Source organism: Ursus arctos, unplaced genomic scaffold (assembly GCF_023065955.2).
Source record: "Ursus arctos isolate Adak ecotype North America unplaced genomic scaffold, UrsArc2.0 scaffold_24, whole genome shotgun sequence".
Taxonomy (NCBI): domain Eukaryota; kingdom Metazoa; phylum Chordata; class Mammalia; order Carnivora; family Ursidae; genus Ursus; species Ursus arctos.
In genome coordinates this window covers 4,042,912-4,067,360 of record NW_026622919.1, presented here as the reverse complement: position 1 = coordinate 4,067,360, position 24,449 = coordinate 4,042,912, and the positions used below count along the sequence as shown (strand labels likewise).

Genomic DNA, 24,449 nt, shown 5'->3' with positions numbered 1-24,449 from the left:
GACTTTTATAGAGTATGCACTAAGTAAATATTGCTTGGTTGATTGAATAACTAAATTTTCGTATGTGTTAGATTACTGACTTCTAATGGTGTCAACTCTCTCTCCAAAGTTTGATGAGATTCCTGGATTAGGAAAGTAAAGTGAGCAATAATATCCCTTTTTCAGTTTCAGTAGTATCTTTCCTGGGTCCATAATCTCCAGTAATTTTAAAGCTTTACGTAATGAAGAGCAACTCCGTGACTCAAAATAGTAGGTATTCATGACCTGGCATATAACAAAAAGACAGTTTTTTTTAGGTCAAAAAGAAATAGCAATTATTGAGCCTTAGCTTTGTGCTAGGATTGGATCTTAACTTTTTAGATGGTCACAGACCCTTTGAGAATCCAGAAAACCTAAATAGAAAAAGAAAGAAATTTTAATTTTAAAAGAATTTATCTCCAAACGTTTCTCCTTTTCAGATAATGTTAATAAAAATTAATTCTTTCATATTTTAATATTTACTATGTGAATTATCTAAGAACTTTAAGAAGAGGGAAAGCTATCCTCTTATGAAGCTAGCATAATTATGATACCAAAAACATGAAAATGATAGCAACAAAGCTAACTTTAAATTTCTGTCACATAAATAAATCTGAGAATCCTTTTTTTTTTTTTTAAGATTTTATTTGAGAAGGAAAGAGAGTGCATGTACGCGGGTGCACACGCAAGCAAGCAGGAGCAGGGGGAGGGGCACAGGGAGAGGGAGAAGCAGACTCCGTGCTGAGCAGGTAGCTTGACGTGGGGCTCAATCCCAGGACCCCGAGCTGAAGGCAGGTGCTTAACCAACTGAGCTTCCCACGCGTCCCTAAATCTTAGAATCTTAAATACTTTACCAGCAAGTATAATTTACCAATATTAGTATTATTTCTTTAAAATCTCTTTCTGAAGAAAATTTGAGACAAATGGAGTAGCATATTAAATCAGTAGATGGTAAGACCAAGTAAGGGTTACCTTGGTAATGCAAGAACTCCAAGATCCCACTGACAGTAGTAGATCAAGTAAGACCAAGTAAGGGTTCCCTTGGGGATGCAAGAAATTCACATTTCCGTTGCATTAGTAGATCAAGTATAAGATTATCCTGATTGCTACCTGGAAAGTTATTGAGTAAAATGCAGTATCTTTGGAGGCTTCTGCTTCTGTGTCAGACCATCGTTGCTGCCAAGAACTAAAAACGCTTGGTAGACCATAAAAAGCAACTCTTTGAAGACATTAGAAGTTACCAGGGCATTGAGGACTTGGAGGGGCCAAGATCCCCAAAAGAAGGGAGGTCTAAGGAAGAGGATAAACAGTTGGTGCCACATGACCTCTCAGAGGCATTTGCCCACTCAAAAGCTGTGACTGAAAAGCTGAACAGAAAACAGGTTGAGAAGCTAAATAGAGTGTTCAGCAAACTTATGAGGCTATAGGAGACATAAAAACTGGAGTTCAGAAATAGCAGAGGAGGAAGGGCCCTGGTGAACATCCCAGGCTTTTGGTTGGGACCCTCTCCCCCAAAGGTTTTACCCTAGGAGTAATGGTGAACATAGGATGATCCTGAAATCCAGCTCTCACAAAAACTAAAACTTAGTTTTTAATTGCCTGAAATAGATTAAAATGATTCATCTCTACTTTTTTTTTTTTTTAAAGATTTTATTTATTTATTTGACAGAGAGAGACAGACAGCGAGAGAGGGAACACAAGCAGGTGGAGTGGGAGAGGAAGAAGCAGGCTCCCAGCAGAGGAACCTGATGCGGGGCTCGATCCCATAACGCCGGGATCACGCCCTGAGCCGAAGGCAGACGCTTAATGACTGAGCCACCCAGGCGCCCCTCATCTCTACTTTTAAGTGCCTATAGAAGCAAAAGTAAATCCTCTCTAGAGGAAGATAACATCATCCAGAACCTCAGGTTATCTCTATACATTTTTTTTTAAAGATTTTATTTATTTATTTGACAGAGACAGCCAGCGAGAGAGGGAACACAGCAGGGGGAGTGGGAGAGGAAGAAGCAGGCTCATAGCAGAGGAGCCTGATGTGGGGCTCAATCCCAGAACGCTGGGATCATGCCCTTAGCTGAAGGCAGACGCTTAACGACTGCGCCACCCAGGCGCCCCTATCTCTATACATTTTTATACACAATAACATTCAGTCAAAAACCAGGCATATAAAAAGACTGAAAATCAAGGGGGAAAGATAGGCAACAAGAGCACCCACAAAAGATCCAGATTTTAGGGTTATCAGCCTTGGACTTTAAGAAAACATTGATCAATATTCTCAAAAATTAAATGACAAACGGAGAGTTTCAGCAGAAAACTGGAAACTATGAAAAATATTGAATAGAAATTCTCGAAATGAAAAATACAGTAACAGAAGGGTTTCATAGCAGATTAATCACAGTTGAAAAGAGTATTAATGAACTGGAAGATAGATCAGAAGAAAATATCCATGCTGGAGCTCAGAGACAAAGAGTTGAAAAAGAAAATGAAAAGAAAAAGAAAAACACATAACAGACAAATGGGACACTATTAAAAGTCTAAAAATTCTTACAATTGGAGTCTCAGAAGGAGAGGAGAAAGGTCAGAGGCAATAAAGAGGTAATGGCTGAGTTCTTCCATCAGTTCTTCCAGAACTGATGAAAGCTATCAAGCCACAGATTTAAGAGTCACTGTGGACCTGGGCACCTGGGTGGTTCAGTCGGTTAAGCTTCTGTCTTTGGCTCAGGTCATGATCTCAGGGTCCACGGGGAGTCTGCTTTTCCCTCTGCCCCTCCTCCTACTTGTGCGCGTGCGCATGCACGCTCTCTCTTTGTCTCTCTCTCTCTCTCTCCTTCTCTCGCTCTCAACTAAATAAAAATAAAATCTTTGGTACGCCTGAGAGGCTCAGTCAGTTAAGCATCTGCCTTCGGCTCAGGTCCTGATCCCAGGGTTCTGGGATCGAGTTCTGCATTGCACTCCTTGCTCAGCAGGGAGCCTGCATCTCCCTCTCCCTCTGCCTGCCGCTCCCCCTGCTTGTGCTCTCTCTTTGACAGATAAATAAATAAAATCTTTATTTAAAAAAATCTTTAAGAAAAAAAAAAAGGGGCGCCTGGGTGGCACAGCGGTTAAGCGTCTGCCTTCGGCTCAGGGCGTGATCCCGGCATTCTGGGATCGAGCCCCACATCAGGCTCCTCTGCTATGAGCCTGCTTCTTCCTCTCCCACTCCCCCTGCTTGTGTTCCCTCTCTCGCTGGCTGTCTCTATCTCTGTCAAATAAATAAATAAAATCTTTAAAAAAAAATGGTTTAAAAAAAAAGAAAGAATCACTGCGGACCTAAGCAGAATAAAAAGAAAAGGGATGCCTGGGTGGCTCAGTCAGTTAAGCATTTGACTCTTGATTTCAACTCAGGTCATAATCTCAGGGTCATGGGATTGAGCCCCATATTGGGACTCTGCACTCAGTGCAGTCCATTTGTCCCTCTCACTCTATCCCTCCCCCTACTTCCTCTCTTTCTCCCTCTCCCAAATAAATAAGTAAAATCTTTAAAAAAATAAAACAGAAGGGGAAGAGGGAGGAAGGAAAGGAAAAAAGGAAAGGAAAAGAGAAAATTGCTAAAACCCAAGGAAAGTCTTAAATTAGTCAAAGAAGAAACAGACATTACCTTCAAAGGAGCAGCTAACACTTGACTTTGCAGAGGAAATAGAAATCTGAAGACAGTGGAACCAAATCTTCAAAGAATTGCAAGAAAATAACTGCCAACCTAGAAATTTATATCAAGCAAAAATGAAGGTAGAATATAGACATTTTCAGACAGGCAAAAACTTGTGAGAATTCATCACCAACAGATTCACACTAAAGAAACTATAAAGAGAGTTCTCAAGGTAGTTGGAAAATTATCCCAGATGGAAGCATGGAGATGCAGGAAAGAATGAAGAGCAGTGGAAAGAGTAAATGGTAATAAATCTGAAGTTCTATTAACTGTATAAAATAGTAAGAATAATACATGACAAGAGTAGCACAGAAAGCAGGAAGAGGCTATAGTTTAAATATCCTAAGGTCCTTGTAAATTTATATTTAAAAAGACTAGTGAGGGACACTTGGGTGGCACAGTTGATTAAGCGTCTGACTCTTGGTTCTGGCTCAGGTGGTGATCTCAGGGTTGTGAGATTGAGTCCCACATTGGGCTCTGTGCTCAGCGCAGAGTCTGCTTCAGATTCTGTCCCCCTCTTCCTCTGCCCCTCCTGCTTGTGCATGCTCTTTCCCTCTCTCAAATAAATAAATAAACTTAAAAAAAAAAAAAGGACTAGTGAGTCTGGGGTATAAGATGTAATGCCTCAGGCAGCCCTTCTCTACCGTGTTTAGTGAGACAATCATGTCCTAATGCCCAACAACAGGGATTGACAAACTTCTGCCTGTAGGCCAGATCCATCCTCCTGCTTGTTTTAATAAATAATGTTTTATTGGAACACAGCCATGCCCATTAGTTCATGTATTGTCTGTAGCTGCTTTCATGCAATAGCACCTGAGTTGAGTAGCTACAGTGGAGACCGTGTAGCCCACAAAGCTCAAAATATTTACTCCCTAGCCCTTGATAGAAAAAGTTTTCTAACTTCTGTGCTAAAGAATTGTTTGTAATTAATGAATTAACTTCTTTACATCTGGAATGGTACCAGCTGTGTATCATCCTTAGAAAAATTGACAAAAGAGCACTCAGATTGTTTTCTGTAAGACAGTTCTCTAGTGGAACTTAAGTTGAGAAAAGCTGATCTAGGGTAACCACAAAGGGATAGAAAGAGAATTTATAGCTACCATGTTACTAGAGAAGGAGAGGGGAAATGGAGTAATAAAAAATATTTATTGGTCCAAAAGAAGACAAGAAATAAGAGGGGAGGGGGAAGGAACATAGATAAGTGAAACAAATGTAAACTTAGTAGTAAGACGGTCAATTTGAGTGATATTAGGCAAAGTAGACTTCAAGGCGAAACACATTCATAGAAGTGAAGAAGGAAATTTTGTAATGAAAAATGAGTCCATCCATAGGAAATTTGTATGCACATAGTAACATAGTAACATAGCTTCAAAATGCAAAAAGCAAAAATCAGAATTAAAAGGAGAAAAGATAATTTTGTTATTGCTATTTCTTCCATTAGACACAAATTAGGAAGAGTAGGATATTTGTTTCACGTGGTGTAATTTCTCAGACCAACTTTCCATATCATCCTTAATGGTAAAACCCTAAAAGCAGTCTCTCACTATCATTATACCTGATAACCCACTTGCAGAATTTCTGCTTTCCATCCTAGCAACTTTGAGCCTGCTGGGGTTTGGAGCTCTTATTTTCAAAGTGGGGAATGCTTCCACCAGAGGTTACAGGATAGTTCCATTGAATTGGTATATGGGGCTACCACCGATTTGGGACTCTCTGCCACTGAACCAGAGGACTCACTTTACTGCCTGGAGTGCTTGATGCTGATTACTAAGGGGCAGAAAGGGTTATGCTACACGGTGGGAGCAAGGAAGACTATGTTAATTCAGGATTCTCTACAGTGTCTCTCAGTAAGCGTGCACTATATTAAGGAGTAATGAAAAACTGCAGTGCCCCCAAAAGGCAGGTCTGATGAGTCAGATCCTTCAGAAATGAGGGTTACGGTTAATCCTGTCATGTTGAGAATCCTGATTACCTGAGGTTCTGATTGAAGACAAAGGAAATAATGGGATGGGAAATGGAGAAAGAAAGTTATGGATACCATCTCTGACCTCGTGACCAGGTACAGAAATGAGAATTGTAGCGATTTTTTTTTCTTTGTTACATCTGTATGTTTAACTTTTATTTTTCTTCTTCCCCTTATTTTATATAGAAATTGTTGTGAGTTAATTTGACAATTTAGTCTTTAGAGAAGAGAATATTTAGTGGAGAGGAGAGGAGAATTTGAGAGGTAATTAATATAGGGAAACCAGGGTGGCTCAGTCAGTTGAGCCTCTGACTCTTAATCTCAGCTCAGGTCTTGATCTCAGGGTTGTGAGTTCAAGCCCTACATGGAGGCTACTTAAAAAAAAAAAAAAAAAAGTAATTAATATAGCCAGTGATGGATACAATGGCTTTTAGGACTGTGGCTCCTGTTTTGGGAAGAAGGTGAGAGCATCATCATTTATAAGGAGATAGCTGCATGCTGTTAGGTGCAAACAGAGTTCTTTGGTACTTTATATGAGTTCAGATGTGTGTAGAGGTTGTATATGGAAGCGAAGTGGCCAAAAGGATAGACTGTGCCAATTAATAATTTGTTCCTCATCTTCCAATCTCTGTAAATCCAAATCCATCTTTGCCTGGCCTTGTGATAGTGGAGCTGGCCACTTGTAAACATTTCCCTTTGGCTAGTTGGCTTCATGTTGGTCTTTGTCAACAGAGGGCACTTCAGAGAGAATATAAGGAGGAAGAGAGGAACAAAAAGGACTTCTGGTTCGGGTGTGCTTTTTTTTTTTTTTTTTTTTTTTTTTTTTTAAATCTGAGAGTTGTTCTGGTAGTTCTTATCTCAGTGGCGCTTACGGAGCAGTTTTGGTCCACTCATACCTTTGGGAAGATTATCCGTCACTTAGTAGGGGCCTCCTGTGGACCATCTTTGACCTGAGCCCTCTGTTAGGTTGCTGGTGAGTCCTCTGGCAGCCACACCCTTTCTAGTCCGTGTGGAGAGAGCTCCGCTGCTAAATTCTTAGCCCATTATTCATGTACCCTCAGACTAGAGATAGTAGATTTCTGCATTTGCTTCTTCTGGATCCCATAAAGACCTTTTTTACCCCTCTTAAAAGTTAGACAACTTGTACTAGTTGAGAGAGCTTCCCATTAAGCCCACCCTGTTCAAATTACTGGTATGGTTTCTGACTCCAACTATCCCTGACTGCTAAGACTCACTAACATAACTGTCTAGTCTGATCTAACATTGCCATCTAAGTTCCTGCCAGTTAAATAAGGTAGGTGTGTTAGTTTCCTGTTGCTACATAACAAATTACTACAAACCTAGTGTCTTCAAAGAACCACCAGTGTTAGTTTATAGTTCTGCAGGCCAGAAGTTCTGGCATGGCATGGCTGGGGTCTCTACTCAGGGTCCACAGGCTAACCTCAAGGTGTCAGCCAAGGCAAGTTCTCCTTTGGAGGCTCTGGGGGAAAAAGTCTGCTTCCAGCCTCATTTTTGTGGTGGTGGAATTCAGGTCCCTTTTAGTTGTAGGACTGAGGTCCTTGCTTCCTGGCTGTCAGTGGGGGTGGCTCAGCTCTGAGAGGCTGCTGTGTTCCTCACCATGTACCCTTCACTTCAGACCCAACAACTGTGTGTTCAGTCCTTCTCATACTTTGAACTTCTGACTTCCTCTGTCTCTGACCTCTAAACCTAAAGGGTTCCTAGGATTAGCTCAGGCCCACCTGGATATTAAGGTCAACTGATTTGGGACTTCAATTACATCTGCAAACCCCCTTCACAACAGTGCTTACATTCGTGCTTGATTGAATAACTGGGGGAAGGTAGGTGTGCAGCAGGAGTCAAAATCTTGGCAGGGGTCTTAGAATTCTGCCTAGCACAATATGGAATAGAAATAAGAAATAAAAAGATGAAAAGATGGTTGTTTACAGATTGTATACCCAGGAAGCCCAGTATGATCAGCTGAAAAGTTTCTTGATGCAATATAGATAGATCAGTGACCTGACTAGACATCTACCATCAGAAACCATGTAGGCCATCCGTAGAAGGTTTGAGCCTATACACCCTATACAACCACAGATACCATAAAATACCTAGAAATGGCTTTAACATATATAGGAAATAGGAAGAAAGTAACAATTTCACTGAAAGAGAAAAATTTTTTTCAAATAGGAAAATTAAGTCCTACAGAGCTTTCAGATCAATTAATTTGTAGGTTTCTTTCTTTCTTTCTTTTTTTTTTTTTAATTTTATTTTTAAGTAATCTCTACACCTAATTTGGGGCTGGGACTTACAACCCTGAGATCAAGAGTCACACACTTCACCTACTGAGCAAGCAAGGCACCCATAAAGAAATTCTAACTTATATAAAAATTATATGTTTTCTTTTGGAACATGGCAAAATGATTGTAAATTTCATCTGGAAGGACAAAAGCGTAGTTGAGTAATTTCTTTTAATATCTTTTAAGTAATCTCTACACCCAGCATAGGGCTCAACCTCACAACCCTGAGATCAAGAGTCACATGCTCCACCAACTAAGCCAGCCAGGCGCCCTGAGTAACTTTTTTAAAAAAGAGTAATGAGGAAAACTAGTGGTAGCAGATAAGCAAAATTTTATGAAACTGGAGTAACTAAAATAGTGTGGTCCTGGCAGAAACACCCAGTTATTAATAGAGCAGAATGGTCTTCAGGCCCATCTGTTATATGTGACTTTGATGTTTGAAGAGTCAGTGTTACAAATGAATAGAGTAAGGAGGGTTCATTTAGTCCCAGGGCACTAAATGATGCCCAGGCACTCTGTTAGCTACTTGATTAAAAAAGAAAGCAAGGTAAATCCTAATGTCTACCATACACCTAAATAAAATTTATTTTTTTTCCACCTAAATAAAATTTTAAATAAAGCATCATTTGTATAAAAAAACTGAGAAATCTAGAAAAGAAAACAGCAAATTTAGAGTCTGGATTAAAAGTAAAATCTCATGATAGCTTTTTGTGGGATTTTATGGGAATTTGAAACTTCTGAATGTCAAAAATAATTAAAAGACAAACCAAAAATGGTAGAAATATTTATAGCAATACGGTAAATGGTTAATCATTCAACACAGAAACTCTTATAAACTGATAAGGAAAAAGCTACTAAGAACCCAAGGAATAGACCTGAAGATCTAAACAGTCAATTCACAGATCACTTGGGTGGCTCAGTTGGTTAAGCATCCGACTCTTGATCTCAGCTCAGATCTTGATCTCAGGGTCGTGAGCTCAAGCCCTGAATTGGACTCTACACTGGGTGTGGAGCCTACTTTAAAAAACAACCAAAAAAGGGGGAAAAGACCCAGTCAATTCACAGAAAATAAAGTTCATGCAGATTAACAAATATAGGGGGAAATATTCAATAATAATCAAGGAATTATAAATTAAGACCAATGAGATACTTTTTTTCTATTTGATTAGCAAAGATTAAAAATTATAATACTCTGCTTGTGAGAGGTTTTGAAATAAGCACTCTTATACTCAGCTAATAAAAGTACAGGTTATTAAAATACTTTGGATAACAGTTTGGTTACAGGTATTGAAACCCTTAATTATACCCTTTTGTTTTAGTAAGTGTGCTTCTGGAAATCTCTCTAAGACAATAATCACAAATACAGAACAAACTAGAATAATCACAAATACAGAACAAACTACACAAAAGGGGATTAGTGATGAAAATAGTATAAAATGGAAACTCCTAAATAAACAACAGGGGAATTGTTAAGAAAATTGTGGTCTACCTACACAATGAAGGTACTGTGTTGTCATTAAAAATTATATTTGTGAAGCTTGTTTAGTGTGAGAATACCTTGTTAAAAATGAAAATAACAGAATACAAAATTTTATATAAAGGATCATTTCAACCATACCTTTCTTTTAAGTTTGGAAAATTCCCTAAAGTAAACTCAGGATTACGGAGAGTGTAAATTAAGACAGTGGTCAGCTGTATACCGAGGCACTTTGCTAATTATCAATATTACCACCTGTGTACTCCTCATGGCATCTTTGCAACATCAGAATTTCTTCTTTGCACTTGCCCATCTGTGAATTTATTCTCCCACATTGCTCCTGAGCGTTAATGGTTCCTTGGTTAAAAACTCACAGCTCCTCCCTTTGCTTTTCTCTTCTGAGCATAGTTATTTATAACTGAGTCAGGGTTCAGTTACAGTTAGCATCTTTTCCACTAGTAGATGCTACTCTACTGTCTGTATTCTTAGACTGTAGAAACTTCTTCAGTGGGATATGAAACTATACAATTGCTTTTCCAGCGTTGGGTGTCATCTCTTGGGTGCTGAATGCTTAAATCTATTTTATGGTGCATGTGCCTATAAATAAATAACAGTTAATGGGGAAGGTAACATTCATTTTCAGGGAAACTTTTATACTTTTATCTGAGAGACACAGGGTGTATAGATTTAAAATAAAAGAGCCACATCGTGGATCATCTTCATTTCAAGTTCTCTACAGTGTAAGCTCTATGAAGGCAGGACACAGAACATTGTCTGGCACATAGTACACTCTCAGTGAGCATATACCAAATGAAAGAAGAAATTGCCACATGGTGGAAATGTCTACAACTGTAAAATGTTAGTATAAAGACGTCAGCATATCTCCATTTCTTAGAATTTGTGTCATTTAGCACAGTGTGTGCCTTAAAGCAGTTGTTCTCACCAAGGGTGGTACTAACCCCTTTGAGGGGCATTTGGAAATATGGAGATATGGTTAGGGTATCACATGATCGGGGTCAGCCACAATGGCATTTAGTGGGCAGGAGCTAGGGATCCTGGATGTTCTGTAGTGTCTGGACCAGTCCCTGGACCAGTCCCATACAGTAAAGAGTGATACTGCATGCATCCTTCATGACTTGAATATCCATCTGAATATATAGGTAGGTGAAAAACTTGTTTATTTTCGTGCAGAACCTATTTTACATGTGTATATAGTTTTTTGTGCTGTTGTAGTAATATGCACTGAATTTCCCAGGAAAGCAACTCTCATTTAAGTTGAGGAAAGACGGTACTTTGTCTGGAACTTTCTCAGTGGTTACTCATCATTTTGGAAATCTCATCACTGATGTTAGGGCCACTCATGGTATTTGAGTCGCAATGCCAATTTTATTTTCTTCATAACACTTAACACACATTGAAATTACCTTGTTTATTTACTTGTGTTTTTTATTTGTTTACCTACTAAACTGTGAGCTCCTTAATAAATAGGTCTTAACATATTTTGTTCGCTGGATATCCTTATACCTAAAACAGAGTGGCACATTGTGGCCAGTTATTAATCAGTAATTGATGCATACATAATGAATGGATGTTTGAATGACTGTCTCATCCGTCTGAGCCTGACCTTTAAATACTGATGTTCCTTAAGCCTCTGTCCCAGGCCCTCTTTTCTATTTATTCTAACCCCTTCCCTACTGACCTCAGATACAGGCATGGCTTTGATTTATATCTCTACATTGACATCTCTCTAGATTTTTCTCCAGCCGAATCTTTCCTCTGAATCCAGAATTACATATCTAGCTGCCAGCGTCCTTCCCAGTTTAATGCTCAAGCATCTCAAAGTCAACATGCCCTTCTCCGGTGTTTATCTCAGTGAATGACGCCATCATCTACTTAGTCACACTGGTGGTAAACCTGAGGGTTGTTCTTGATGCCTCCCTCTCCCTTATGCCCATTTGCACTTAATCGGCAAGTCCTGTTCATTCTGTCTCCTGAATAATTTTTCAGACGCTGCTTTCCATCCCCAAATCCTCTACTGCTCCTCAAATCTAAAGTACCAAGTCTAAACTCTCTTAAACTGACAGCAGGAGACTACTTGTTAGTTTCTCCTTGTCCACTCTTGGCCCTTAAAATCCATTCTCCATAGTAGCCAGAAGTGTGCTAGCCATTTCTTCATTGCTCCCGTACTTTAAGCCTACTAATCATCTTGCTGTTTCTCAAATACACCATGTTCCTTCCCACTGTAGAGCTTCTGTCCATGTTGTTTCCCTTGCCGTGGCTGGGTTATCCTTCAGAACTTAGCTCACTTCCATTGGAGACCTTCCGTGCTCTCCTGACTCGGCCAGGACACTCCCCCATCATGTGCTATCACAGCACCCCATACTTAGCAAATTGTAATGAATGTGTTATAAGGTAGCTGTCTGTCTTTCCCATAGAATTGTGTGTTTTTTTTTTTTTAATTTGTGATGTGTAGGTATGGCCTCAATATTATCTATTTATTTTCTCATCATAAAGAATGGCCTAATAGCAACTATAATAATTTGTCTTCAAAATTTAATTGGTTTTTAGCCAGTAATTTTATAGGGTATATCAGTTGGATTTGTTTTTTTCAGGGGCATACTATATTTCATTTGTTCTAAGAAACATATTTTTCTCACTTTCAACATCTCTGAAATTGGCATGCATATTATAGATAATGGCATATCATGGTGTAATTGGCATTATTTTTCTTAGTGGTGCATAAAATAGTGATACATCTTATATTTGAAGGCATCTTAGATTAGATAATATTTGTATTTTATAATAGATTCATTGTGGAAGATTTACTGAGAACCTTGTGATGCCCAGTCATTCCATAGAAGCATTGCTAAGATTTTTCTGTAGTCATTAGCAGGTCACTGGTCACATCTTGATCCTTGGAAGAAGTTTCTGCCTGAAGTCATTTTGGTCATATTCTATAGAGTTGAATGTTGGGGACTTGATTTATGTATCATTCGTTCAAGTAACACACAAACTCAGATTTGTGTGTGTGTACCTGTTTTGTTCTGAAAAAACTTCTATCTCCCTGTAGAGGTGGACAGGCCATCCATTGGTTCCAGAGGCTGTTGATTATCCTCCTGGAATGCTTTCTCTCCTTCCTTTTGGAAGAAGTTTTAGATGTGCACATAGAGACATTTTCCCCAGCCTTCCTTGGATATAGATGTGGGCATGTGAATAAGTTCTGATTAATTGGATATGAGCAGAAATAATAATGTGAACTTCCAGGTCACAAATCCAACAAGAAATGGCTTGCTCTCTCCAGTTCCTCTTTCTCTCTTCTAGTGAGTGAGAAGAACTTTGGGTCCCCAGATGACCTCATAGAACAGTGATGCCTCGCCTGCCTCTGGACTGGGGGGGAGAAACATCTTGAGGACATCGTATTTTGGGGTCTTTTATGGCAGTTTTGCCTGTACTGTAAGTAATAATCATTTGAGAGACTGTTTTGGTTGGGCTCTTCTATTTTGAAGAAATGAGGTCAGCCTTACCATCAGTTTATCTTAAGTCTGAAGCAGGTGGCTCTCATTCTTGGACTACAGTAAAGAATATGTGCTCTTTGGGGATACAGCGTGGTGTGATGGATGAAGCATATGGGGGAGATTCAGTCAAACCCCCCCTTGGAGGACAGCTCTGTCACTTACTGTCTGTACCACATTGGGCTACTCACTGAGATCCCCTGAGCTTTAGATTCCTCTCCTTTAAGATGCAGGTGATATCCATTTCAATAAGATTCTTTTTTTTTTTTTTAAGTAATCTCTATGCCTAACATGGGGCTCAAACTCACAACCCCAAGATCAAGAGTCTCGTGCTCTACCGACTGAGCCAGCTAGGCACCCCTCAACAAGATACTTTTAAGGAATGAATGAGATCGTCTATTCTAAAGGCCTACTCCTAGCCCAGTGCTTAGTAAATAACAGGTATTGTCATCATTAGTTTTTCTAAAGACTACAACCTCGAACTATCTGCTGCCCTAGTATTTTTATAGTTGGACTTGGTATTACGGAGGATTATTTGATTTTCTAGGTATGTATTTGGATTAAGCAAAACCATCAGAAACTTTCATATGTTTGGACCGTGTTGCCTTGGTTCCCCAGAGAATTGCTGAGTTTTTGAGAGTTTCCTGAGTTTTCCCATCATGCTTTTGGCTATGAGAGGTTGCAGGAGATGGTTTAATAAAGCCTGCCCTATGCGTGCTCCAGGGCATGAAAGAGGCTGTCCACTGCTTGACTCAGTCACTATGTGGGGTATACCCTGAAAACCTTATCTTTAGACCTGAGTGCTAGGGAAACTTTTTCTTTCCTTATAGAACTGGTGTGTGTTCTCATGGTTAATGAGATGCCATAGAGGACAGAGAGAGGAATTGAATCATAAATAGTAACATAATTTGGTAAATTGGTAATTGCTTTCACTATAGGGCAAATTGTAGGTTAGCTTTGAATACTTACATTAATCCTTACTAGATGTGGCTCCATTAAAATCCTTTAAAGAGGTAAACTCTAGAACTTTTCTTTTCTTTTTTTTTTTTTTTTTTAAGAAAGCCAGAATGTTGGCAACTAGCAGTAAGGTGACTTTATGAGAATCATAGGAAACAAAACATTTGCTTTAAAAAATTTTTTTTTCAAGTGATCTCTACATTCAATGTGGGGCTCGAACTTACAACCCCAAGACCACATGCTCTACAGACCAAGCCAACCAGGCATCCCGGAAACATTTGCTTTTAGAAAGTGGTGTATGAAGCATGAGAGACTATGGACTCTGAGAAACAAACTGAGGGCTTCAGAGGGGAGGGGGTGGGGGAATGGGATAGGCTGGTGATGGGTAGTACGGAGGGCACGTATTGTATGGTGCACTGGGTGTTATACGCAACTAATGAATCATCGAACTTTACATCAGAAACCAGGGATGTACTGTATGGTGAGTAACAATATAAAATATTATTATAATAAAAAATATATATTATTATAAAAAAAAGTGGTGTATGAACATAATATTGGGTACACAGTTCCTGCCAGATTCCAGACTTTGAGTATTAGAATTGGGGGTTTAAGGCACTAATTCCAAGGCAGCGGTATAAAGTGCGGGGACAACAGTCTGTGACTGGTAAATACTTGTTAATGTGCTAAGCATGGGACTGAGCAGGTCAGGGTCTCAGACTGGTTCAGGAAGCAGTTCACTGTTCTGTGCTTGTTCAATGACTAAAGACTCAACCTGATGATATATAACAGTAGTACAGCAAATTATAGAACACTTCTTTTTTTTCTGGGGCGCCTGGGTGCTCAGTCATTAAGCGTCTGCCTTTGGCTCAGGTCATGATCCCAGGGTCCTGGGATCGAGCCCTGCATCAGGCTCCCTGCTCAGTGGGAAGCCTGCTTCTCCCTCTCCCACTCCCCCTGCTTGTGTTCCCTCTCCCGCTGCGCCTCTCTCTGTCAAATAAATAAAATCTTAAAAAAAAAAAAAAAAAAAAGAACACTTGTTTTCTTACCCAGGTAGTTCCCCTAGCATCTGTCTGGACTTTTTCCCTCCCCAAATGAAACTTGGCTTGTGTTTAAAAGTAAAATAGAAAATTAAAAAATTTTTTCTATAACTGATATTTTTCAAATAGGTTTTCTTGCTCATCATTTCTAAAATACGAGTTTTTACATTTCACATTTTTAATGTGAAATATTAACAATCCTTTTAATACCTGTGGGTTTCTTTTGCACAAATATAATTTGTCAATCCTTTTTTTCTACCTTATGTTTCATTATAGAAACTGTTTAGGCAGGCATTTGACTCCTTTACTAGTTTATGACTCCAGTGCATACCCCTGAAACCTTCTTTCCTACTATCCTTACATACAAACCCTGAACTTCACAGATGTTCCCAGATCAGAGGACTGGGTGAATGGTGGTATCATCTCTTTTTATATTTGACTTTTCCCTTGTGCAGATTGTCATAAAGCTATTTCTGCTCAGGTCTTGTGCACTTGCCTGCTCTCCCAAATTAGAAGCCAACTTTGAGCACAGTTAGTTTAATGGCTCCTGAAACTGAATCTACAGTTAAGTCTTTTTAGTTCACAGAATTGCAGAATTTCCTAATAGAAAGCTACCCTGGAGATCAAGTGCAGCCCACAGCTCTCATTGATACGTGCCCCAGGCGCCAGCTTCGTTGCTTTAGTGGCTGGCCTGCGGTCCTATGGCTGGGACTTTGTCCTTTCTTTTTCATAATCATGAAGGAGAGCCTTTTCTAAATTTGTCCAGATGTACCACGAGTTTTAGAGCATAGCAGTATAATGGAGTTGAAAAAATACCGGGCAAGTCATATTAGCCAAATTCAGGCAAATAGAGTCTTTTCCCCCCACCTATCAGGTTTCATATTTGAGGTCTGTGTGTTATTAATTAAGTTTAACTTTCAGTATTATGCTGTGATGTCATCTCTTTGTCATTGAGACACATCTGGGAATTTTACTTGTTGGTGTGACAGTATTAAAAAGTCTCAAGTTTATTGACAGAATTGAAATAGGCTCTAATTTAAGGATTCTTTTATCAGTCAGGAGAGAGAAACCATACAGCAGTGTGAACAGGGAAAGTTTAATATGAAGAATTGCTGACTGTAGCAGGGATTGAAGTAAAAGGGATTGGCTAGGCAAAAGTAAAGAAAGCTTAATTTAAAGAATGTAGGACTCAGATACAAGGAGGAGCCACTGCCCCCAGGGCTGAGATGGGGCACCCTGTGAGAGCCTCCCAGGCTGAGGTCCACACCTTATGGGAGAGGGTACAGCCATGGCTTGCAGGGTGGTGGAGAACTCACTGAGCAGGGGGTGACAGGGGAAGCGGCTGGGAAGTTGCTGGGGGACTGGGGGCTTTGCAAGGAGCCTGCCAGGAGAAAACACTCTTCTGCTGTATCTCTCCAGCGCCCTCTACTGACCAAGCTTAGCATCGTCCCAGCTGGCAAAGGAAAAATGTTGAAAGGTCCCAGATTGGCTTTCACTGTGGCCAAAAAGCTGAGCGTGGAGCTCAGAGGTGGTAAATCAATAGCCAGTATAGTTCGCTACCTTCAGATTCCTTAGTAGTTGCAAGTAGACACTTGGGGAAAGGATGCTTATCACTGGTTACACAGTACAGATTTTAAAATTTTTTAGCGAACAGTGAAATTATGGTCGTTATTAATAACCACTCTGTAGCTTACACACCAGGACACGGCAGCAAGGACTGCTGTATCTGAGAGACTGGTTGGAGAGTTGCTTCTGTTATTTTAAGCATATTTAAAGTACACATACTCAAGTGTCATTATATAAATTGACTGTGAAAGTGGAGCAACATTTAGAATTATAGTGTCATTTTCAATTTGAGGCTGCTTTAAACTCAGAAATGAAATAGAGAAACGGTTTTTACAAAATGACACAACTCCTATACCTGTAATTGACATGCTAATATAGTAATACTAAAGCAGTTTTTGTAGTGGTTAAAATGTTTACTGAACCTGATTCGTTTTGAGACAAAGCATAATTAAATAGTACTGAATCCAGTCAGCACTTGCTCTTCCTGAATAAGCCTAAATTAAATAGATTATTGGGAAACCGTTTATCAGTATTTTTTGGTGTTCAAGCAACGGAAAGTGACTCTGTACGGTTTAAGAGGGGAGGGAAGGGCGCCTGGGTGGCACAGCGGTTAAGCGTCTGCCTTCTGCTCAGGGCGTGATCCCGGCGATCTGGAGCCCCACATCAGGCTCCTCCGCTATGAGCCTGCTTCTTCCTCTCCCACTCCCCCTGCTTGTGTTCCCTCTCTCGCTGGCTGTCTCTCACTGTCAAATAAATAAATAAAATCTTAAAAAAAAAAAAAAAAAGAGGGGAGGGAAAGAGGGACTTTGGGGATGAGGCATCTGACATCATTGAAGGGAACACTGAAAAGCTAGGCTCCGCAGCCTGCAGAATGCAGGTAGCAAGCAGGAGCAGGCAGGCTTTGTAGGGAGCAGTCGGTGAGATTCATCTGCTCCAGCTGTCTGCCACGCAGGTCAGGAGTCATATTCTGAGGAGTGTCTAGGAGGTCCAGGCGTTGCGGTGCCAGGCCGCAGAAACAGCTTGTTTCTGGGCTCAAAGGACATAGGTCCCCATAGTCCTGGAGACTCAATTCTCACTGTTTCTTAGCTTCTCTTCCTTAGCATTGGCTTCATTTTCAGGCCTTCTGTGGTTGAGATAGCTCCGGCAGCTTCCATTCCTCTGATTCTGTTGGGTTCGTCCCTTAGATTCGTCTCTGAATCTAGTGGATGGCCCAGGAATGCAGTACAAACGGTTTGATTGAAGTTACTGCCCCCAAAGTCCATGGAATTCAAGTGAGGGAAATTGGGATACAGTTACCGGTGGAGTATAGGGAGTTGACTGGCAAAAATGGCAGATGGAGCTAATCACCTTGATTGTTCAGAGAAGAGCCAGCTCACGTGAGGAACATCATTTGTTCTGTGATGGAAAGCTAATGGAAGAAGGTAACAGAGAGCGGGGAAAATACGAGTGAAATAGGGAAGTGTATGTACTTATGTCAGTGGATAACCAGCACTGGAAAGTTGAGAAGCAAGAGATACTATTTCTTTTTTTTTTTCTATAAGATTTTTGTTTATCCGAGAGAGAGCTCGTGCGCGTGCACGAGCAGGGGGGATGGGCAGAGGGAGAAGGAGAAGCAGACTCCGCCACGGAGCAGGGAGCCAGATGCGGGACTCGATCCCAGGACCCTGGGATCATGACCTGAGCTGAAGACAGATGCTTAACCAAAGAGCCACCCAGGCGTCCAAGAGGTATTATTTCTTAAGAAGTCTGGTCAGTCAGACCGTAGTAGCTGCTACTGAGGCACTGCCAGGTTTTGTTCTGGTTTGGTGGTGTAGACACAACGGTAAGTCTCTAGACCTAAACCCTGGGGCTGAAGTCTGTGTTAGTTCTAAAGTGAAAATTATGTCGGAATTCCTTTAAAATACCTTTAGGCCAACTGGTTTTGCCATGGTTCTTCTCAATCCTTCCAGTCCCTGCGGTCATCTGTTCCTAAGTTTCTTTGTCGTCTTCTCCAAATCTTCCCTCTGTGCCTTACGGTATACTAGTCCTGTGGGAAGTGAAGACCTTTATCTTTTGCCCTATATCCCACCCCATCCATTTAATTGAAACCCTTCCTCTCTTCAGACCAGGTATGGAGGGGGAGGGGGATACATGAGGGAAGGATTCAAGATTCTCCAGAGCCACCCCCCATGACCATTTATAAATCATGACTTCTTTTGCTTTTGACTTTTTTGTTCTTTTTATTAACTTTTTCAAAGTTTACGTACAGTAGAATTCACTCGCTACTATACAGTTATGTAAGTTTCAAGGAATGCACACGGCATATACTTGCAATACGTATATGCACGTAACAGCCATCACAGTCGAGACTTAGGACGATTCCATCACCCTCTAAAAACATTCCCTTGTTCTGCCCCTCTGTAGTCAATATCTTACTCCACCCCTGGCCCCAGGTAGTCACTGGTCTGTCTTCTGTTCCTATAATATTTCTATTTCCAGAATGTCCTGTAAATGGAGCCATACGGTACTATCCTTTTGGAACTGGCTGCCTGTTCTTAGTATATGCTATGTCTCTGTGTGCTTTTCTTTTAGTTTATCCTAGTTAGAGTTCACAGAGCTTTTTAAATCTGTAAATTTATATGTGTCACCAAATTTGGGGAGTTTTCCACCATTATTTCTTCACATGTCTCCTTCTCTTATGCTTCTGGAAGTCCCATAACATGGATGTTGGACCTTTTGATACTATCCTTAGGGCCCATGAGGCTCTTCATTTTTCTTCCCCCCAATCTTTTTTCCTCTCTGTTCTTCAGATTGGATAATTTCTGTATCTCTATTAAGTTTACAGACTCTTTCTTCTGTCATCTCCATTCTTCCATTTGGCCCATCCAGTGAAGTGCTAAATTCTGGTTTTTATTTTTCAGTTCTGAAATTTCCAGTTGATTCTATTTTTATAGTTTCTATTTATCTGCTATGAACTGTTGCATTGCCATTTGTTTCTAATGTATTTACCTTTATTGCTTCCTGGAGCAACATTACAATAGCTGCTTTAAAGTCTTTGATAATTCCAACACCTAGGTCATCCGAGAGGTAGCATCCTTTGTCTTTTGTCTTGGCAGCTGGGTACGTTTTCCTCGTTCTTTGTATAAGGAGTAATTTTGCATTTTATTCTGGACATTTTGAATATGTATACAGATTTTGAGTCCAATTAAACTCCTCTAGAGCATGTTGATTTTTAAAAAAGATTTATTTATTTGTCAGCACAAGTGGGGGGGAGCAGCAGGCAGAGGGAGAAACAGGCTCCCTGCTGAGCAAGGAGCCCGATGTGGGACTCGATCCCAGGACCCTGGGATCGTGACCTGAGCCAAAGGCAGACGCTTAACTGACTGAGCCATCCAGGCATCCCAAGCATGTTTTTTGTTGCTGTTGTTTCTCAAAGCCTTTGCTGTACTGTTCTGGATCTGACCTGAGTGAAGGTGAACCTAGACCTGGGAACATTTATAAATAGCATTTAGAAGTCATCTCCAGCCAGTTCCTGTCTGGGATTCCCCCACACTGTCTAGCTCACAAGCACTTCTTTTCCTAATCCTCTGTTCAGAAAGATGGGTTCTCTCAGTTTGGGCTGCCTCTGCCACCACTGCCACAACACAGCTCTGTGACTGTAAGAGAAAAGGGGAAAATGAGAAAGTCACCTCCATGCAGGTCACCTCCCCAAGTTTTGAGTCTGCTCCCTACTCTACCAGTTTGTGTTTGCTTTTCATTCTGTATTTTTGTATTTACGTTGTGCTTCATCTAGTTCTTTGTTGTAATCAGCAGCCGAGAGAGGCTATTGTGGTCTTTCTCTGTCTTGGGCAGCCCCAGAAGTCTTAAATTGCTACCTGCATTATTTTTCTATGCTGCATAACAGATTACCACAAACTTAGTGGCTTAATACAATATACATTCCTTATGTCACAATTTCTGTAGGTCAAGATGTGGGCATGGCTTAACTGGGCCTGCAATCCAGGCCAGGCAGGGTTTCCATCAGGGGGCTTGGCTGGGGAAGGGTGGGCTTCCGAGGTCGCTCAGGCCATTGACAGAATTCATTTCCTTGCAGCGGTAGGATTCTCGGTAGCTGTTTCTTCAAAGCCAGCACCAAGAGGGAGACTAAAGTCAGTCTGCTAAAAAGATGAAGTCTTATATAATGTAGTCAGGAGAGCAGCGTTCTGTCACCTCCGCCATATTCTAATGGTGAGAAGCAAGTCACAGGTCCCTCCCACACTCACAGGAGGGCATTTATACAAAGGTGTGAACATCAGGAGACCTGAGAGTCTCTATCAACTATATTATCCTTTGATCCTCAAATAAAAACTCTTCCTTCTACCCTCTGCTCTTACTCATCAGAGCCATGGTCCTCTTTTCCACCCCCAGTCCTGGTGAAACGCTGAATGACTTCATGGTTCTTATAGACAGTCCATCCAATACTCGGACCTAAAATTCTTGACCTCCTGTATGCTAGTGACCTTTACTTTAGAACTCTGTCTTGTGATTCTAAATCCCAAGCATATGTTCTTTGCTATATAACTCCATTTATGTCCATAGTCTATCAAGTATTAAAGGTAATTCAAGTCTTGCCTTCACTTTCCTATTAGATTCTCTGTCCCTTGAGGTCCAAGACTGTTTTTTTGTTTTTTTAAGATTTTATTTATTCATTGGACAGAGAGAGACACAGCGAGAGAGGGAACACCAGCAGGGGGAGTGGGAGAGGGAGAAACAGTTCCCGCCGAGCAGGGAGCCCGATGTGGGGCTCGATCCAAGAACCCTGGGATGGTAACCTGAGCCAAAGGCAGGCACTTAACGACTGAGCCACCCAGGCGCCCCCAAGACTGTTTTTATATCTCCTCCCTCTTGTATTGCCCACAGGGCCTCCTGAGTACTTCCTGAACAGAGCAGGTATTCAAACACATGGTGAAAAATAAAGAACCTAAGTATTTCAGTGACAGCTGGACAGGATACCACTTCCTTCTTCTTCCTTTTTGAAGTTTGTCTGTCAACACTTTACTAGCCCTTCCTAACCTAAACACTGTCAGGAAATTCTAATTGAAGTTAGCCAAACTTTCTAAATAATGCACATAACACAGACACCCAATGAATTAGTGAATATTTTAATGACGTGGCATTGGAGTCTAACTGGGTAACTTCAGAGTATAGGCTGTGGTTTTGTCTTGTAGGTGAAAACTAAGTTAGGATGAAAACCAACTATAATTTCTGGTAGCTAAACCTCCAAGGTAAAACAGGCCCGCCCTTTTTTATTGAATCCTGTTCTTTTGCAAAAAGGGAGTAATCAACTAACAAAAAGACTGGAAATTTGGAAGATTTTCCAATCTGAATAGTTTCGAGTGGGGTGGCTGCATTCCCAGTCTACCTACACAATTGTCTTTTGAATCCTCTTTTCTCTGCGACAATGCGTAGTTTAACCAGGAATTCTGAGGTGATTGACAGACATTGAGGCTTCAGTTATGGGGCTCCCGTACTTCCCAACTCTTCCTTCTTCTGGCTGCTTCCAGCATAAGAGCGTTGCTTCTTCCTCTACCCAAAGTCTCCTAAGCCAGTGATGGCCGAACTATTTGAGAATAAAAGAAACATTAGATTATTAAAACCCAGATTATTAAAAATATTTTCTTTCTAATAAAACTCAGGGTAGGGGCGCCTGGGTGGCTCAGTCGTTGGCTCAGGGCGTCATCCCAGCGTTCTGGGATCAAGCCCTACATCAGGCTCCTCTGCTGAGAGCCTGCTTCTTCCTCTCCCACTCCCCCTGCTGGTGTTCCCTCTCTCGCTGGCTGTCTCGCTCTCTCTGTCAAATAAATAAATAAAATCTTAAAAAACAAAAACGGGGGCGCCTGGGTGGCACAGCGGTTAAGCGTCTGCCTTTGGCTCAGGGCGTGATCCCGGAGTTCTGGGATCGAGCCCCACGTCAGGCTCTTCCGCTATGAGCCTGCTTCTTCCTCTCCCACTCCCCCTGCTTGTGTTCCCTCTCTCGCTGGCTGTCTCTCTCTCTGTCGAATAAATAAATAAAATCTTTAAAAAAAAAACAACAACAACAAAAACAAACCTCAGTGTAGTGGGGACCCATTATAATATACCTTGCCATACAGAGTATAGGGGATTTGTGTCCAGTTTGGCCCTGTGTCCAATGTGGGGTCCAGAAGTTGAGCCCCATATCAGATTTTCTCCATACCTAGTTTTCACTACTACTAAAACAGAAGCTGTACCACCAATCAGAGTAATGCTGTTTCCTCTAGCAGAAGCTGGGCGGGAAAGCACTAGTTGTTTGTAGTGGTCACAGACTGGAGAGGAAGTTCATGTGTATGAATAGAAGAGTGATTGAATGGGATAGGATAACATTCACACCATGGTGTAGTACGCAGCCAGTAGAAATAATAGATTGGATTGATTAGTTGGGGGTGGGGCTGAGGAGAGAGATTCACACATGTTTTGAATGAGAACAGCAGGATGCAAAACTTGTTAGAACACGATCCCACTTTTACAAAACTGATCAAATAAAATGCTTTGTAAGAATGTATAAGTCTGTATGTTTCCATACAGTTACCTGAGCACAGAGAAAGACCTGGAAAGGTATGAACGGGGTGGTTAACATGGGTTATCTGGAAGGATGGTGAGGGAGCAGGGGCTTTGCTGTGTGTGTGGAGGGAGGAAGAACCTGTGAGGGGACTCCAAGGAAATGAGAAACAAAAACGCACAGTGTACTGGAAAAAAATACAGGGTCACCTTTACACGTATATTGCAATCATATATTTAAATGTAATTTTAAAAAGAAAAAGTTTAAATTAAAAATAAAATTCTCCCAACCTGGCCCTCCCTATTCTTTATTCTCCTTGCAGCTCACCTTGTCAGTCTGCCTCATAGCAACTCCATGAAAAAAAAAATAACCAACTCCCTCTACAGTTGGCCCTTGAACAACAGGCCTCCTGACTTCAGGGCCCCACTTACACATGGGTTCTTTTCCATAAACACAATAAGGTACCATAAATAGATTTTTGTCTTCCTTATGATTGTCTTAACATTTTATTTTCTCTAACTTACTTTATTACAACAACACAGTATACAGTACATATAACATACAAATATGTGTTGTCTGTTAACGTAATCAGTAAGGCTTCTGGTCAAAGCAGACTACTAGTAGGCAGTTTTGGGGGAGTTAAAAGTTGTACGTAGATTTCTGACTGCTTGGGGAGTCAGCGTCCCTAACCTCCAGGATGTTCAAGTGTCAGCTGTAGAGTTGATACATATTATTATTATTTTTCTTCTTCCAATGGCTCAAGAAACCTCCCAAATCTAAGTGTTATGGTTTTGTTTTTGTTTTTTTTAAGTAATCTCCACGCCGAATGTGGGGCTCAAACCCACCACCCCAAGGTCAAGATTGCATGCTCTTCTGACTGGGCCAGCCAAGTGCCCCTCCAAATATAAGTTTCTAATCTTCTCACTAACCCTGAAAGGTAGATAGAATCTGAAGTATTACTTGGTCATTTCAGGGAATAAGGTGTCCCTTGGAAAGAAAGGATACTTATGGAAGATGTCTTTCTTTTTAAAGTAAAAATGTGATTCGATGTTTTTTGAAAAATTATTAGTGAGAAATGGCAGATACTGTACTGGAGGTAGAAGTTACTGTCAGTTGGGGGAAATTAGGTAACATTTTATTAAAGAGCATACATCTGAATTGTGCTTTGTCATATAAACATGAGCTCAGGCAGGCAGGGCTTAGGACAGCTCACAGCTATGTAGTCTCTTTATTTACAACATTTTATTTTACTGTGTAGTAAAACCTTGACGGTGCTGCTGGAGGAGTAGTGGCTCTAATTACTTTCATTGTCAGAGCAATAGAGTTAAGCGATCATTTTTATTTCATCTTCGGTTGAATACCTTTTATTTCTGTATTTTTTGGAGGGATGATTTTTTCTTTT

At 40.7% G+C, this 24,449-nt stretch overlaps 1 protein-coding gene across 4 annotated transcripts in view; it reads left to right on the top strand.

The window, feature by feature from the left end:
• The window catches only part of TNRC6C (trinucleotide repeat containing adaptor 6C), a 152,714-nt gene that overhangs the window by 18,788 nt on the left and 109,477 nt on the right, over nt 1-24,449 (top strand). For 2 of the 4 annotated variants that reach the window (XM_044378755.3, XM_057317669.1), the window contains exon 1: nt 12,128-12,890. The exons of 1 other annotated variant lie outside the window; for it this stretch is intronic. In XM_044378755.3, coding sequence (XP_044234690.3) covers nt 12,871-12,890 — 20 coding nt within the window. In that variant the 5' untranslated portion in view covers nt 12,128-12,870. Of the gene's footprint in view, nt 1-12,124; nt 12,891-24,449 lie in introns of those variants that run through there. One more of the 4 variants, XM_044378754.3, reaches the window with a different exon arrangement.